Raw genomic sequence first — 19,163 nt, 5'->3', positions numbered from 1 at the left:
TGGTCCTGCATTTGATGAATACAGACAGTATTGAGGAGTACTGTGTGTTGATAATGCTGACCCATTCTATGAATCTCAGATACTTCCTGTGGTTTGATAAAGTTGCTATATGGAAGCAGGCATCTTGAAGATTGAGGGCAGCAAACCAGTCATGATTCAACAAGTGGAGAATTGTCGCTTGGTTGACCATGTGGGATCTTATATATCTGATGTATTTTTTGAGACTTTGGTGGTAAAGTATAAGTCTCAGCCCTCCCTTGGACTTGGGGATCAGAAAGCAATGTGAATAGAGCCCCTTACCCCAATGTTGTACAGCAACTCTTTCTATGGCTGCTGAAGTTCGTAGCCTGAAAGTCTTGAAATAGCAGCAACTCAAGAGATGGGTCCCTGAAAAGTGACAAGGTAGGGGGCTGGCTTGGAATTGGATAGTGTGTTCCAACACAGTGCTTGAGACCCATCTGTCTGTGGTTACTGCTTCACAAGCCGTGTAGCTGTGGGACTGGGGGATATGACTGGAAGATTGCTGATGACAGGAATACTGACCTTGAAACAGGTCAAATAGTCTATTTGCCCAAAGCTGATGGGGGAGATGAGCCAGTTGGTTAGAGGCGGAGCCAGAGGACCTTCTCTGTAATTTGTGCCTCCTCTTGGAAAAGTCTTGCTGCCTGGAAGCATAAGCCGGTTGTCTGAAATACGGCTGGGAGCACTGATGGAATTGTTGCCCATGTTGTTGTCCCCTAATGGTTGGGGTACAGATGCCAATGTAATGTAGCTTGAGAGTTTGATCAGACTTTTCAAAAAAGCAGGAACCACACATAGAAAGGGAGGTCTTTTATACGTAGTTACAATTTAGCGCAATGCATGTCTGCAACCATTTGAAGAAGAAATGCCTGCTTTTGGGAGAGTGGAAGAGAGGTGTGCACATCTCTCACCTTTGCTCCATTTTAACTTGCTTCTGACAGAGCTATCGAGCAAGTTTCATCATTCTCACGTTATCTTCATGACTGACTGTGGTTAATCTGAGATATATTTACCTTTTAATCCGCATGCAGTTTTCAAAGCACTTAAACTTTGATAAATTAAGCCTCCTCCAACTCAACTTAGATATAGATGGATGAAAAGTATGATTCAGTAAGCAGAAGTGTTCAAAATGTATGCACGGAATTCCTTTCCCATCACAGAAATCCTGCCTTCAAGTATCAGCAAAGTTTTATAATGCATGAAGTTTAAAATTAGAAAACTAGAAAAACAATCGTACTTCATGTTTTTACTGCATTAATACTTTTACAGCAACCACTTTTATTGGGCCTGGCATAGCAGTAGTAATCATATGATTATTCATGAAACAGACTACAATTTAACAGCTTTACATACCTTTTCATATATGTTTCTATCACTGTGCCATCTAGTCACAGTCTCTAGCATACAGCACAGAAACCTGCCATATCTACTAGCTTCATTTTCAGTGCAACTTGCTACTGTATATATTATATCTGAGAAAACCTGTAAAGAACAGAAACAATAGTCAGGCTATGTAACATGAAATCAAAATTATTTAAAAAAATCAAACCCAACTGCTTTAGTTTTCATACTTCATGTTCATAAGGTTACTAGAATACAAAGAACTAATTCCACCTTGAACTCTGAACTCCCTTTCTTTTCTTATCAGTTATTACCTTAACTCATCTCATTGAGCTTGGGTAATAGACATATGTAAACTGTTGCTGATTGTATAAACAAAATGTAGTTCTACTCTGAGTATTACATAATAAAGGCATTGTGGACATCCCATACTTACTATCTATCCATGACTCTACATTGAACACATGAAGTTTACAAGTAGATGGTTTTTCTAACTGTGAGGCCTTTAAACTCTACCTTGGATCTGAAAGTCAAGCAGGGTTTTTGGCTCTTGCTTATATATAGTTTCCCACAAAGTAAATTATGCCCTCAGTGACACCTTTTGTGACACCAATGCCTTCAACAGAGCTGCACAGGTAATGAATTTGCTGGATAATAGAAGCTTAGTAAATAATATTGTTGCTGCATAAGAAGAAATAGAATCCAGCTACTGGCCGTGCTGGCTCTCCAAGACTACGAGGAGTACAAAAGCAGTAAAAATGTATTTTTGTCAGAAATGGGAGCAGATAAAACTCTGAATACATGAAGTGCAGATCTGATGAGTAAGAAAGTGCCATTTTTAAAAAGTCATTTCAGAGTAAACCCAAATATTAAAGTTGTATTCCCATGCCAAAAGTAAAACTGGACCCATTCTGGCTCAGCCAAACAGCTGAATGTTCCCCACAAAAAACAATACAAGAAGAATTTAGGATAATGTTTACTGTACAACCATATAAATCACCCACTTAAATAAGACTCTTATTCCAGTGTGTTCCATCATGGCAAGTCACTTACCCAACCACTCCCATAAGAAGCTAGGCTCACATTTTACATGAATGATTCTAATGTCCTAAAACATTGTGGTTTATACAAATGAGGCTGTACTCTAACAATAAGTACCGTTTCAAAGCCAAGTACTGGAAACACTCATCTGGAGATCGGGATTACTTCTGATCTCCAGATGACTGTTTCCAGTACTTGGCTCTGAAATGGCAACTCTTAACAACTTTCTCTGGCTGATCTCATTAACCAGGGAAGTCCTCCTTGCACACCCTGCTGATTGGACGCCATTCCCATGTGATCGTCCCCTGGAAATAAGGCTTTCTTAAGCAGCACAAAAAGGCAAAATCTGTATTGTATAGTTGCTTTTCAGGGAGACATTTTCTCAAGACAGAAATTAGCATCTGTGGTTGCCAAGCAGGGTGGATAACAAATGATGATTTAAAAAAAAAAAATCAAAATTGGATTAATTTTATTTAAATGGGTTTTTTCATTTAAGATAGATTTATTTTTTAAAATTAAAACAATCTAAAATTAAACGTGAAACTGACAACCTCTGTTAAGGGCTAAACTTATTATAGTTTATTAAAATAATTTAAATACAAAAAATATTAAGCAGTATGTGTTAGCTGCTCTTTTAATTCCAATTTCCAGTCACATAGAGCTTAACACAAAATCACAAGTAAAAAATTAATCTAGTTAATAAGAAATACATTTAAAAATTAAGAAGCAGAATAGATGTAATTTAAGCTATATAATGTTTAAATAAATGTATTACATATAATGTATCCTCCTGGTTAGCAAAAAGCAGGACCAAATTTAGTGTAAGGACTATATTAACTGCAAATCAACGTTTTAATGGTTACCAAACAATGAGAATCAACTTTTCTTTAGGAAAATAACTAATACATACAAATGGGAAACAATTTAAAAACAGTTATCAAGTTTCCTGCTTAGTGATTTCAATTGCTTTGATTTAAATCATTTCATCCTGCTGCAGAACCAGAGAAGTTCACAGATCTCCCATGGTCTAAAAGACACAGGATACATACTTGGTCTAAACAGACCACCTCTCTTCACACTGAGTTTCTTAGTTATGGTACTTCATATTAGTGCCCAGGAAACCCAACATGGATTACCAAATTGTGCAAATTAGTGAGTTAAAAACAAAAGTCAGTGGTACTGATTTGTAAATTAGCTTTCAGCAGTGCAAGCTTGACCTGGTACCAAAATATAAGTTGCATTATCTTTGTCTTGTATGAGGCGCGGTGGTGTGTGCCTGTAATCCCAGCTACTTGGGAGGCTGAGGCTGGCAGATTGCTCAGGGGTTCTGGACTGCGGTGCACTATGCCAATTGGGTGTCTGGTGCCACTGACAGCCTAACCAACAGGTGGCTGAAGGACTGTCTAGAAAAACACAAATGATGTGTTTTGATCTGCGCTCTCTCTGTGAGGGCTGATGGACTGAATCGACCAAGGTGATTATCTTTGCCTTGTATATCACTACCATCTATATAGAGCAATGCAATATTGGGCAGGCAAGGTGGAGGATGACACCTTGGCTCAGCAAAGATGGAGCATGCTTTCTGGGGCTTAGGGACAAGAACAAAGGGAAAGGGAAGGTTTGCAGGAAAAACCTTTAGAAGTACATAACGATATGTTCCTTGCATTTTAACTTGTATGTTGTCTATTTCTTTTTATCTGATTTTTTTGACGGTAAGCTCTTCAGGGCAGGTACAGATAGTTTCCTAGGTTTGTAGAGTGCTTAGTTCAATGGGGTCCCGGTCTTGATGGGGACCCTTTAAGTGCTATGGTAATAATGATAACGCAGATTCTGGAATTGGAATATATCTAGAGATTCTGTTGATGCACAGTGTCTTTTCACATGGAAAAAGGATGTGACAAATAGTAATCTTTCAAAAACAGAGTTTTAATAGACTTGTAATATTCACTTAAAAGAAAACAACACAGCTCCAACAAATTCCGGTTACTTACTCTATCATAACAGAGAAGTGTGGAAAAATTGGGTGTTTTCTGTTGATGCACCAGTTCTACAAAGTGAGCACAGTAAACAGCATCGATTGCAGAAAAAATGCAGCGAGGAAATATACACAACTGTAGAAATTTTGTGATAGTCTCATTTTTGGTTGATTCTTCAAAAACAAAAATAAAGAGACAAAGAAGGGAAGTCTTTTATGGCAACATCAATTGTACATAATGCAGCTAACATTCAAACAAAACCCACAAAATGAATTCAATCACACATGCTTCAGAAATATAGTGTGCATTATAATACATTTTAACATCCCAAATTTCCTTTCAAACTACGCAGGGAAAACTCTCAAACCAGATAGATAATCCCTAGTAAGATACCAAGAAAACTAACAGATAAAATATATTCATTAACCATGAATATTTTTCTCCATTATATACAAGAGCTGACTCAGAACCACCTCACACTAATTTGCTCTAGTGACTGGAAGACACAATGCAGATGATCAGATTTAGCAAAGAAAGCGAGGAAAAAAGGAAAAGCAAAGATTAAAAAGCAAAGATAGTTCATCACAAAATATAGGTTGATTCTCTTTCAGGGGATAAAGTTTCATTTCCATTTGCTATGTTACTACTTAGTAACATCATATGTTCTGTAGTATATTTTATAAAATAAAGTCTTGGTAATTACAATATTTCACTAGGACACCTGTTATTAATTCTTTGCTAAGTGGTATGAAATGGCCAGTGTGTTGTTTCTTTTTTTAATTAATTACCAAAATTTGTGCTTTAGTAACAATATTTATTTTTATTAATGATTTTAGCGCCTTTCGCTAGCTCCATGTGCTTTTACAAACATTATACACAGTACAATAAAATACTGTCCACACAATAAGAACCTAAAAAGTAGTTCAGATATGTGAAATTTGACTGATGCTATAGCAGAGGAAAAGAAGTCTCTCTACCTCCTGCATAGCCATGGTATTAGACCTCAAAAATATTTCACGTGGCCAGTAGCTTGACATAACACTTCCACTCCCAGTGCTCTTCTTAGGTCATTTACTAATCAAGGTGACATACGGGAACAAAGCTATGAGAGAGAGCTACTTAAGAACCTCTAAATGGAAGGCAGAGGACAAAAGATTATAAAGTTCTACAGGACACCAATCAGTTCCACACTATTCTCCCTCAAAGCCCTATAGAAGCTCACCGTCTCCATTAATCTCTAAGGGTCAACCATCAAAATGAGTTCATCTTGGTAGGCAAGGTATATCCCAACCTCAAATCAGCGGAGGTAACTATCCGTCCATTAGAAGGAAGAAATCACCACCTCCCAAACTCCAAGTCAACTCACTCATCAGAACTAGACTGTGGCCAGATCTGTTAATTGTGCCTTAAACCACATGAAACAGTCCCATCGTTTTCATTGCAGCTATGAGCTCCTGTGCTGAACCCAGAAGAGTCATCTGCATTAACATCCAAGTCACTAAGAAAAACCAGCCACAACAACTGCAGGACGATCACAAGCAAGAAGCCTTGCCAGGGCTTTTGTGATCCAGTGAGAAAACCTGTACACCAATACTACCCCATTCTTAACTTGTCTGGGGCCTCTCACACAAAATGGAAACACTCCCTGAGATGTAGCTTTGGGGACAGAGACTACCTACATTTCAGGTCTGATGAAAAAAACAGAGTTAATACTATCTCCCCAATCTCCCTTGCTTCATGCAGAACTATATATGCAGCTGGAGACAACTTCGCCAACACTGGTCCTGCAGTGTAACCCAACCACGTCTCAGTTATACGTGCAAAATGGAAGCCTCATCCTTGATTAGCTCATGGAAAATAACCACTTTACTGACCACCAATTTTACATTTCACAGTTAAAGCAAGGATTGGATGCCTGTCCACTGACAGAACTGCTACAGGGCACAACTAATGGAAGCAACTAAATACATTGGCCAAATTAACGAAGCACTACAATAAATTAATTTTAACTGGCCAAATCTGACAATTTTTTAAATAACTGTATCAGTTCTGCACCAGCTTAGGTCAATGCCATGTTCACAACACTAAAATTCTTCAAAAACATGGGCCTGGTGAGAAAGGGTATTTCCTCAATTAGGATGAATTTGAACTCAAGGCACAGGACTCATGCAAGCACCTGAACAAGTCCTTAACAACAACCTTACATAGGACTTAACTAGCACATAGGGCATTGCGCACTGGAAAGAATTTTGCTCTAATTTAACTGTCCAGTAAATTAAGCATCTACAAAGTGTCACTGTAAAAGCTGACACACTGCCTAGAATTTGAAATAAAACAACACTGAAATTAAAGTTCACTTATCTTGATAATATATGTCAATAACCGATTTTAAAACGAACTATTACAGTGCTAGTATAGCAAGAGTCAAGTGAGCAGAACTTTGTAATTTAGATATCGAAAGTGCAGTGACTGTGGAAAACAGCCAAAGTTTCTCATACTTACTTGCCAGAAGCCAGTTATCCTTTTCCAGTTTCAGTCTCTGTAGAACCCTCTGCACATGCTCCAATTGCTTCTTCTCCTCTTCAAGAAGCTTGTCCTGAAGGGCTGTACAACGTTCTTTTTCTTTTTTCTTTTTATTTGGAGGCTACAAATGTCAATGCATTTCACTTTAATATTTGTTATCCCTTATTATATGCAAAAACAAGGATTAAAGATTTGGTTTACCACAAACAAGTTTCAAATAAACCTTCATGTAAACAATAAAATAATGTGTTGCTCTGGCAGTCTTTCCACCCCCACATTCACCTAATTTTAACCACAACAGTCATAGATGGAGATCTTAGATGAGCCACTCAACTGAAGGCAAATGTCAAACTTTATTTTCCTAGTCAGAGAGCAGTTCTGCAGGCCTTACTCAGTGAAGTCAACAAGAGTTTAACCCCAGTAAGGGCAGTAGGTTCTCTCATGGTAAAATTAGTTTTACTAGACTTGAAATATTTACATGATAATTTTCATAGTAAAGAAGGAATACACAAGACAGATATCTGCTTTACTGAAATAGGTAAGTTAGTAGTTAAATGCCTGAGTGTTTAATTGTTGCAAAAGTAGTTTATCATGGTATGCCGCTACAACATTATTTTTGTTCAACAAAATATAGTCCAGCTACACCATGTAGGAAAAACAAGATTTTCTGTACTGAAATACTTATAGCAAAAATAAACAGCATTTGACATGTACTGTATTTCCTGCAACCGTTTGTACCTGGTTACCGCAGGCACAAAATCAAAAAGAGAACCTCTACTAAACGGGATAGCTCAGTGGTTTGAGCATTGGCCTGCTAAACCCAGGGTTGTGAGTTCAATCCTTGAGGGGGCCGTTTAGGGATCTGGAGCAAAAATTGGGGATTGGTCCTGCTTCAAGCAGGGGGTTGGACTAGATGACCTCCTGAGGTCCCTTCCAACCCTAACCTTCTATTAAAAAATAAATAAATAAATAAATGCATCTATAAACACAAATCTCACACACTTTGACATTTTGAAAAATTCTGGTATGAAATGGTACCAGGACATAAAACTGACATTTTATATTGTTCAAAAAACAGTGATTACAACTATCTTTAATGTAAGATTTCATTGGCTGTCATGTTTAGAGAAATTTATGTTTCAATTTGAATGTCAAAGTAAATTTTAAATATTCAACTATTTTAAAAGGTTTGCAAGCAAAAACGTACCATTTCCTGATTGTCATCTATAGCTTTCATCTGGACTTTAAGTTTATTGACTTCTCTGTCGTAGCTATTATGTGGAACAGCAAGGTCATACATTGTCAGAGACCAAAATGTAGCATAGAACTGAGGGCTGATGTCATCCCAAACTTTAGGAAGGTGCAAGGAGATCACAGCATCATGAACAGGAGCCATCACTAGCTCGCATGATGTGATGTACTTATGAACTTTGTGCTGCTGTTTGTTTCCCTTCTCAGCTTTTTTAAGTTCATCATATTTTGACTAAAGATTAAAAAGAAAAATATTTGTGATTTGCATTGTTTTTACATATCTAATTATTTCCTACATAACGTCATTTATCATTCAAAGGAAACCTCTATCAAATGTATAGATATAGATTTACACCCTCCCCCACCCTAATTTTATATACATAAACCAAACATTAAAGAAATGCCTGTGAAACTTTGAACATTTCTATGGTGGTGAATGGCTCTAATTTTGCACCATCAAGGCTGCCATCTTCTCTGATGAAGAATCTCTCTGACCCATTTATGTCCATGGGGAATCTCCTGATCTCAGTTCCTGTATGCTGGTATCCGGGAGGAGCAATTGCAGGGAAAGTCCTGCTCAATCCCTGTAGCCCAGGGATGAAACATGTGCAATCCAGTCAGCATGTAGGAGCTATGAAGGGGTGGAGTATACTCAGTGCAGATGGACTCTTCAGCAAATTTAGCTGCCAAACTCTAACCAGTCTCTATTTGATATGTACAAACTGTAGTTTTTTAAGAGTCTGATAACTCAGCCAAGTGTGAGTAAATTTTCACAGGTACGCCAAAGGCACATCTGTGACCACAGGATGACTCCCTTGCAAAAACTCCCTGGCTCCACAGCATGCAAGCACAAGAGCTCCTTCACAAAACAGCTCTAAGAATTTCTTCAACATGTGCAAAACATATTCCCTATTGTCATTCTCAGAAAATCATTTTAGCTGAAACCTTCAGGAAAAAAAACAGATTTAGGCAGACTCCCAGCATCGATAACCTCATCCTTAATGGTTTAAGTTTGGCAAAATTATAAGCAACTAAGAACAGGGTCTTGAAATGGAAAGTGTTGGGCAAACTTAAGTATAAACATAGCTACCCACACCACTACCATGCACTTACACTACAGAAAGGTATTTGGTGGTTCATGGCTGTGTTTTTACAGTTAGGAATGCTGACGCACAGAGGGGTTAAGTGACTTGTCCAAGGTTACAAAGAAATGTTTGTGGCAGAAATGGATACAGAACCCAGGTTGCTTGACCTCTAAATAACCATTCCTTCCCAACTCTACAGGCAAACTGTAGCTCCCAAATTACACAGCAAATTTTCAGTGAGAACATAACACAAAAGGCACAAAATGTAGCTGGAGTACGGTGATAACTGGTAATATTAAAGCTCTAGAAAATTGACAAAAAAAGCTTTTACTTACTGAAATATGATGTGCATACATAGGCCTGGAGAGGAAAAATGCAGCATCATGGGGTGTGTGAAACTCATTACAGAGAACGTCAATAGAAGGCACTCGCTTAATGTAATCCTCTGTACTTAGATTGGATGCTAAAAATCCACCAAACTGTACCAGAGTATCATGGCACTAAATTGAAACAGAGAAAGTATTAGAGGAAAATTTATTTTTTGATTTTTTTGAGGGGGGGAGGTGGGGAGGGACTAGGCAGGTTTAACAAATATCAACCTTTTTAAGGCAAATACATATATAGGTAACAAGCCACTAGTCACTTTCCTGAAAAGTACACTTTAAACTACTGCTGTAATAACAATATGCTAATTCTTTCCATACTACAAAAAAACTTCTGCCCTTTATGAAAACTAATCGCCCCGTGTTCCTCAGCTAAATAAGTTCTCCACAAAAAATGTACTCAATTCTAAAAGTATTCTGCCCTACTAGGATTCAACATTCTGCTCTCTACATGTTTTTGAATCCTTTATTGTAGCCCTTGAGGATTTTAGAAAAACTGCTAAAATTAGGGTAATATTTTAAAATAATTTGCAAATTATAACTAAATTAAGATTTTAACTTATTTCAATACGTTGTCTTTTCCTTTTGTTATGTCAGCACAGACATTTAAAAAATTAGAAAGACCCCAGTCAGCATGTAGAGCATATCAAAGTCTAAGGTTCATGTAGCACTACAATATTTTATATCATGATACATTTTTTTGAAACCTCCAGTGTTCTGTGTTGAAAATACAATATTGCATGGAGACCCAGCATTGAGGATGGCCTACACAAAGAGAAAGCCTACAGAGCTTGATTATTTTTGTGCACAGGCTGTTGTAGCTGAGCCTATGGACCAACACAAGATCTTACTTACCCATGGACAAAAGCTCCATTTAAGATACTTTAATGAGGTCACAGGAAAAAAAGAAAAATCTAACCTCATACATCTGAGAGCTTCCAATACAGATTCTAAATTAATTTAGTGCCACTTGCACCTCTCAGCCCAGAGGCCCAAAATGAGAAATACTGAAAGACAGGTAAGATACTACTGACTTCTAAAAATCAGAAACGGGAAGGCTTTGTGAAGACAAAGCAAGAAAATGTTTAAAGAGCCCTTCAAATTAAATTTTTGCAGAATCAGGTCAGTTAAACAGGGTAACCTGGCTAACCCAATGGTTAGAGAGGAAAAAGCTTTTTTAATCAATATGCTTGTCTAAGTTCATGTTTCCCAGTATAAAAGAAGAGCTTTGCTTTAAGCTTTCACATACAGGTCAATGGACTGAATTTGGAATCGGTAAATCAATGACGCTAACTGATGGCTGATTACTTCAATAGGTAAAATAAGTAAGTGATCTCTCTTGAGTTCCTAAAAGAACTAGACAAATATCTAGGCCTACTTGTCCACTTCTCCCCTAAATGAAGGCTGGACTAAGGGTCTGATCCTGCAAACACTTACTGCTAAGCATCCTTTTCTTTCAGTTTTGTGACTTGTTTGTGTTGGATTACATAATTAACTTTTGACACTGAAATAATTTAAAAATAAAACACATGAAAAAACAAACTACCAAAATTACAACCGGTACACAGATCTTTCAAACCTTAACACAGTAAACTGAGCAATCTCAATTTATACATTTGCAGGAAGTTAGACCTGAATTGTGAGTACTCACAGGGAAATACATTCGAGAGACAAGGTGGGTGAGGTAATATCTTTTATCTGTGACAGTGTTAATGTGATAAAAATCAGAATAGTTCAACTGACTTTGAAAAGATACATATAGCACTTTCATGTATTGTTCCAATAAGTCATAGATTATAAAAGGTTTTTCTTATTTAAAATAAGAAATAAGAGCCCACATTAAAATCTAAAGGCCTTTTCATTTTTCATGTTTTTAACATTAACAAACATTGTGAAGTTTGCGTGGCAAAACAATAGATCTAGGAATCTGCAACTGTTTTTCAATACAATTCACTTCTAAGTTGAAGCAAATCTCAGTCTGACATTAGGGGAAAATACCTAAAGACAAAATCAATTTTTGAAAAAGATAACTATGAAAATACATGATATGTTCAGTATGTAATTTTAAAGAAGAGACTTCTTATATTTACTATTTTGACAGTAAAAACTGTGCTATGCAGCCTTTATATCAAATAAGCAGGCTAAACTTAACTGAAGAATTAAAAACCTTTTTATTTAAAAATGTAAATATGTAATTGGTTCTACTTGCCTGATCATACAGCTTCCCCACCAGCTTCAAATGTTTCTCCCCTCCCTCCTGAAAGATCACACCATTTCGCTGTTGAGCCATAAGCAGGCACAGAGGAAGGGCCAGATCATGGTCAAGCAATGCATCTTTTAATCTCTGTGAAGATTTTTTAGTGTTTCTGATCTGGCCAAAATATCCACCCTGCCCAGAGAGTCAAGAAAACCAGAAGTTAAGGTATTCCAATTTAAGAAATATCACTTTATTATAGAAAATAGACAAATAGTAAATAGATATAGTATCGGCTTATGACTTATGACAGTATAAGTAATTCATCAACATTTGCCCAATTTCTTGAACTTCAATAAAACCAGTAAATTAATCTGCACTCCCACCTCAGCTTTTAGCTGTTCTCCACCAGTCATAGCTTCTAGTTGCTCCATTGTCATCTCTTCTGTTATCTCTATTCCAGCCATTTTTTGTACCACCTCTTTTAAAATGAGCAAGTCAAAGCTGCACAGAAGAAAAATAAGAACCACATAAAAATGAAATACTATGAGCAACAGAAACGGTTACTTAATAGCTAATGCAAAATAAAACCACTGTGTGTTAAAATTGCTGTAGTGAAACAAGACCAAAACACAAACACAACTTTCCTTTTCCAAAGGTAATTAAGGTTCAGGAACACTGCTAAATGCTGAAAGAAAAACTGTTTTTGAAAATTTACAGGTAGTAGTAAAAGTGATACGCCTCCAATGGACCAAGACCAGGACCAGGACCATAGGCTTCTGCAGGAGAGAAATACTGGGATCCAATCCTGAAAACATTAACAGGTACAGTACCACTTACTTACAATACCAACAAATTAATTACAAAAAACTGCAGCTGTTTCCTTTGTATTTCTTATCTTTACGTGCCTTTGATGTATATATCAGCCAAAACAAATAAACTATTAATGAGAAATCCTCAGATAATTGCTTTTAGTTAAAGAATTGTTTTTAAAGACAATTCAGTGCACATAGTGAGACTTTTAAGACAGAAACCTAAAGTGAATGTAGCGATCTCACCTTGACCTATTAAACATGTGTCTGACTTGTAAAGTGCAAAAAATATGAAAAGCCACAATGGCCACCTCCTGAAGAAACATCTAATTTTGCTAGATATGTTCAACTCAAAAGAAAAGGCAGCAAATTATAATGACAGATCACACCTCTGCCTTTTACTAAACAGCTAAACATATACAACTGTTTATAAAGTCTTTTACCACAATTTCTCACTCAAAACTCTAACATCTAAAACATCACAAAACATTTCTGGCTACAGAATTTAAAATAAACTTCAGCCAGTAGGACTTCTTATTGCAGACTTGTTCCAAATGTCTCGTACCATCAATTCCAATGTCTCCATAAACATTGAGGTCAGAAATTCATTCTAGCTATGAAAATTGTTTTGCCCTTGATTTCAGCAACTAAAATGTCTGATATAAGAGCGGCCATACTGGGTCAGACCAAAGGTCCTTTTAGCCCAGCATCCTGTCTTCCGACAGTGGCCAATGCCAGGTCCTCCAGAGGGAATGAACAGAACTGGTAATCATCAAGCGATCCATCCCATTGTCCATTCCCAGCTTCTGGCAAACAGAGGCTAGGGACACCATCCCTGCCTATCCTGGCTAAGTTACGGAAGAGAGTGAGTGGATAGAGACCTTGGTTTTAAGTGATAATGTTCACAATCCCCATTTTACAGATGGGGAAACTGAGGCATGGAGCAAGGAAGTGACTTGCCTGAGGTCACCCAGCAGGCCACTGGCAGAGCCAGACTTAAAACCCAGGCCTCCTGGATCCCAATCTAATGCTCTAACCACTACACCACTTGGACTATTACTATCTGTCATGTAGTTACTATTCTTTTTAATGGAAGTCCACAAGTAATAATATGATCACCATAAACAACCTTTCTAAAAAAAGGAAGTCTAGTTTTCTTTGACCATCCCCAAATACTGCATTGTATGTAAAGTTATTTAATAACTTAACACTTACTTAACAAGTTAACAGCATTTATAAGATGCTTGCACAGTATTGAGGTAGGATGGGAAAAGTTATTTACCTTACTCTCTGTAGTTAACTGGTGACTGTACCATCACCAGAGTACATAATAAGATGGGAATTGGTACACACATGTGAAACAAGGTTGTCTGTGTTGAGGGAAAGGAAGAGACTTCATTTTTCAACTCCCCGAGCCCTAAAACAATGTGCTGAAGTGCCCCTATTTTACTGCTGGTGCAGGGATTGTGTCTTCTTTTCTCTTTTTAAGCAAAAATGCAAGATCTTAACTATTTCAAATAAATCAGTAGCTCACTATTAGCATTCATAAATTATCTTTCACCAAATTTTAATAAAAGAGTTCATAATACAGGAATTATTATAAATCCATACTTACCAAATATGACAAAACTACCCATTAAACATTAAAAAACAGGAAAAGAAACAAAGTGCACTGAACAGTGGAAGGGGAAAGAAGAAAGGATTCAGGCTGTAAAGTTTGTTTATAACTGAAAACTTTCGAAAAAAGGACACCATCAGTGCTGACAAGCTGGAGAGCCAAGGAGCAACTGGACAGCAAGTAATTGTATAGTCATTAAATATACTAAATTATTTAAATATTCAAAGTAAAAAAAAAAAAAGAATTGTAAAGACATTTTTGCAGACAAAATATTGGGAGCAACAGTAAGAGCAACTATAATGATTAACTTTCTTGAATACTGTATGTAATAGTTGTAGATACGTTTTTCTAAATTAAATATTCTTGCATATACTGTAAGTATGCCAGTGATTCAGGCTCAACTAGAGGTTCTAGTACTACAGTATATGAAAGACACCGAACACTGACTCAAAAGTACATGCCATACCCATACATACTAAAGGAAAATATTACAGCTATATGTTCTCTTTCCCTGGTACTTGAAGCTCTCTAACTTTCCGACAGGTATTCAAGGACAGCTTTACTATTAACAGCACTTTTGCCTCAGCAAAAGGCAGGTGTCAAACAACTAGTAAACTTTAAAATAGAGTGTGTTATACAGATTAAATGTCAGACTTGCCTTTTTCCAGCCTTTAGTTGGTTTGCTACATACTGCAGTAGACCAGCAAGTTCAATTGGATATTTTCGGAAAACTGCACCACAAAAACTAGCTAGACCTAAAGTAGATGGAGAGGGAGAAATAGCTGTGACTGAAAGTTATGCATCATCTATTTCAACATAAGATTACTATGCTCTGCATTTATTCAGCTATGCATTGCTAACACTCCCACTTAATATTTTCGTGAACATGAACATAATAATTGTTTCTATTGCCTTTACTTGCCATATTGATTTTTCTTTTGAAAAATAAATTGATAAAGTAACAGCCGTGATAAATACCTGAAAAACTAATTTATTAAATAAAACAAAAATACTAACTCTGCAGCCAGCTAGAAATTGTAGTGTCATCATGTTTCATTCTCTCCTTCTCGGGATTTGCCAGAGCTTCAATGATGCAGTCTTTTACAAAGTTAAAGAATATATTTTTTCCCCAGTATCTTTGAAATAAGCATTAATAATCATTAACAATACTACTGTACATCTTTAAATTGCTTTACAAATATTATTTAAATTTAACGATATCCCTATAAGGTAAATAAGTTATCTCCATTTGAGTTGCCAATAGCCATGTACAATTGTCCCTTCAACCGCAAAAATTCTAATATGCAAACTCTATACCTGAATATTTAGAAAGCATCATCCTAAAACATTCTATATACTAAGAGATTAGGGCCACTGAAGACAATTACAGCTGAAAAATAACCATATAAGATTATAAAGACACAATAAAACCAACATACCAAAAAAAAAACAAGTACCACCTCATCATTTAGGAAGCATGGGAATCCTAAAAGAGCATATGTTAATTAAAATTGTAAAACAGCTCTGGAAAAGGAGCATTTTCATACAACTTCAGGAAGCAGGAAAGACTGGAAAGTGGAAAAGGCTAGTTCCCCAGCCCAGGAGCTACCGCAGCAAGACCTGAGACCTAACAGAAAGGTGGATAGCAAAGTACAGCTACAACATGAAACAACACCTACTGATGGGCAATCAAGGATTAAGATACAAGGCATACAATTAGCACATGTATTTTACCCAAAAAGGATACATGCCAAGACGTCATAGTTCAGTGAAGTGAGGTATTTCAATGAATCAACAACTGGTGTAATTAAATTATCGTATTTTTGTATTTGTGACAAAATCTGAAAACAAACATGAAATAGATAAGATTTAGTGAGCCAAACTAAGACAGTGCTACATGCCTTTCATCTAATGTAAACCTAGAAATTCCTAGGTCATTGCCGAACATAGTAAATAGGCTAATATGGTCAACATTTATACCTATGTTTTAAAAAGATAAAACAAAGAAAACCCGTTTCAACAAAATGTTTTAGTTGCTTCTGTAGCAAAAGGTAATCTCATTGGATTTCTGTAGCACAAATAAATATATAAATAAAAACAGTAGTGCAATTGATCATGTAAAAACATTTCCCTATTAGCAATTTCTTTAAAATGAGAGATAGTGCTAGCCTTCAGACCAACAGAAAACATAATCCCAAAAACGTTTCTGCTCTTGTATATATATTTTCCCACATGTTAATGCAAATAACTAACAATCCATCCTCATAAAAACTAAACCTCATTAATAAGAATTGCTGCCACTGATTGTCAAACTGAAAGCTAACGAAGAGGAAACATGAAAATCGGTTTTGTTTGCTTTATTTCTTGTTTTCAACCACTTAAGATTTTACTACAAGAAATTAAAATAGAAACCAAAATGAACAAGTAAAAAAAAAGATGCAATAGTTGACTGAAATCACATGCTGTTATTGTTATTAAGCTGAAGTAGCACACAGATATACATTTTAAGAAGTGACTAGTGATTGAGCGCCTCAATTTTCGAATGCCTTACACATGACATGTTATAGGGATCTGACTTTCAGAGGGTGAGTGGTCAGGGATTTGTTGAAAATTGGGCCTCTCTCAATTTGTCTACTCAAAACTATTAGTCATTTTTGCAAGTCTCAGTGTATATATTTTTACATTTCTACTGAATTACCTATCATAAATCAAGAATAATAGAATTAGCACTTTTCTCCAACTTACTAAAATACCATGCACAAAATACGCAGTCCATCCTCCCCTTAAATATATATGCATAGAGTTCAGTCTGTAACACTTCCTCACACGAACCCCAATGACTTAAAATGGGACTGTTCACATTAGTAAGGAAAGGACAGATTAGGTCCATACATACATAAACATATGCATATCACATCACATACATAATCAAATAGAATTGTTGGATTGCTATGGCTTAGCTTCCCAATTTGTCTTCCAGAAGGCTTCACATTTTCCTTGGTTAGACGCCTGTAAAAGAATAGAGATTTTATTTCAATTAACTCCTTCACAGAGTGTTAGTAGTTTTACTGTTCTCTCTCTCTCAGATGTACAGCTTATTCTTAAGCACTCCTTTACCAATTAGATAGCCTAAATCCTTTTTTTGGAGATTTTTTTTTTATTCCTTCTGGCCTCAAAATCCACAAATCAAAAAAATTATGAATCTATGAATTGAAGAGTTCTGTGTGGAAGAGTTCTAATCAGATGATAACCACATTACCATAGCATGGGTAAAACGACATGGGTTCAATTCACACATGCAACAACAAAAGGATTTAACATGAATCCCTGACATAGTAGATAGAGTTGCAAAGAGGGACTCCAAATGCACATACTGTAAGTTTCAACCACATATAATTTTTCAACTTAAATTAACTCCATGTGTGTGGATGATGACAAACCTCACCATTTGAGTTTGGATTGGGAGAAAATACACCACACAAGAAGGAAAACCCACAGAATGGAAATTATGAAGTGCATCTGTCTATAGGGAAGGATTTTTGAGATTCTAGATCCTCCCAGGAATCAAGATGCGCCTGCATTATAATGCATTGTTTCTAAAGAAAAATCTTGCAGAAAACAGAGAGCTCTTTACGTGATTCTATGCAAGAAATGTTGTCCCATAGAAGATGTTAATTTCACTTGGCATAGTCTTGACAAAAATTAAAAAAAACCTTTGCTGAACATTGATTTGACAAAACAATCAGTCTGACATTTATTCCTGGAAGCTTCAGTAAATCACGAAACATTAATTTTAAGAGACTCCCTGTTCATGAGTCACTTAATGACTCAAGTACTCTGTAAACAGGAATCATCTTTGTCAAGTATTAATGCTAGCAGGATTCACTCTATGTGACACCTACCTGAAACAGCTGAAAGTTACTCCTAAAATATCATTAACTTTTAACTGCAAAATATGAAATCCAGCATAACTTACTTCATGATATATTTGGCTCTGTCTATGGTTTGAGCTTTAACTTTCACTAGAAGTGGGTGACTGTTGTATGTTTCATTCTTCCATTGTCCATAGAGACGATAGCTTGGGGGATAAGAATGGGAGAAAGAAAAAGGAGCATCATTCAATCTGAAAATTTAAAAAAAAAGACTTCTCATTATTAAAATAAAAATTTATTCTACGCTACTCACCGGTACTGGTATGGAAAAGTTTTGAACATTCCCCAGAGTTCCTCTGACATGCACGCATTGCAGTCCATTAGAGTAAGAGATGGGAGCAAAACCTGGTCGGTAATATTTAACAAACAGCTAAACAAGATCTCCTGAGATAAAACACAAAAAAACATAAAACAAAATAACCTATAAGTATGAGACAAGTTCAGAAAAAATACCTGTCAATGTGAAGTTATTTATCTTGATTAACTAATAAAATATCTTCATGGTTTATGCCTCATGATATACCTGTGGCTTCCTATTTATATGGAAAAACATCTACATTAGAAAATCTGGTTTTAAGCAGAAATATTTGGTTAGATACTCATAACTACTGTCCTAAATGTATTAGCCATATAGCATTGAGGGAAGTGGTAGAAAAAGTCAATGCTTTACATTCATATTCCCAAAACAGTAAATTGATAAAATTCCAACTAATGCGATAAGTCACTTCTTTATTTTGATATCAAGTGGTATCAGAGAGTAAATTTTTACACTTGTTTTAAAAAGTAATTTTTAAACCAATAGAAAGGTGTCCTATACTACATTAGGACTGTCTTTGCAAACAACTTGCCATTTGAAATCACATCAATTTTCAAAATGTGAATATTTTCAGTTATTACACCTGCTCCCAAAACCTCCCTGCCAATTTGTGTTTTCACAATCGGATTTCCCTCTTTTTTTTTTAAAAAAAAAATGTATTTTCTTTTCC

General features: G+C 36.1%; 1 protein-coding gene across 2 annotated transcripts in view; it reads right to left on the bottom strand.

Moving 5' to 3' along the window:
* Positions 1–19,163, bottom strand: part of THOC2 (THO complex subunit 2) — a 111,986-nt gene that overhangs the window by 38,525 nt on the left and 54,298 nt on the right. For both annotated transcript variants that reach the window (XM_084639968.1, XM_084639969.1), the window contains 13 exons: positions 18,431–18,561; positions 18,222–18,323; positions 17,170–17,254; positions 15,993–16,086; positions 15,263–15,343; positions 14,904–15,000; positions 12,202–12,319; positions 11,831–12,010; positions 9,574–9,738; positions 8,110–8,385; positions 6,882–7,023; positions 4,395–4,552; positions 1,375–1,503 (listed from right to left, as the gene is read on the bottom strand). In XM_084639968.1, the coding sequence (XP_084496094.1) occupies positions 1,375–1,503; positions 4,395–4,552; positions 6,882–7,023; positions 8,110–8,385; positions 9,574–9,738; positions 11,831–12,010; positions 12,202–12,319; positions 14,904–15,000; positions 15,263–15,343; positions 15,993–16,086; positions 17,170–17,254; positions 18,222–18,323; positions 18,431–18,561 (1,758 nt within the window). The remainder of the gene's footprint in view (positions 1–1,374; positions 1,504–4,394; positions 4,553–6,881; positions 7,024–8,109; positions 8,386–9,573; positions 9,739–11,830; positions 12,011–12,201; positions 12,320–14,903; positions 15,001–15,262; positions 15,344–15,992; positions 16,087–17,169; positions 17,255–18,221; positions 18,324–18,430; positions 18,562–19,163) is intronic.

Source organism: Lepidochelys olivacea (assembly GCF_965140295.1).
Source record: "Lepidochelys olivacea isolate rLepOli2 genome assembly, chromosome: 9".
NCBI classification, from domain to species: domain Eukaryota; kingdom Metazoa; phylum Chordata; order Testudines; family Cheloniidae; genus Lepidochelys; species Lepidochelys olivacea.
This window is presented reverse-complemented; position numbering and strand designations above follow the sequence as displayed.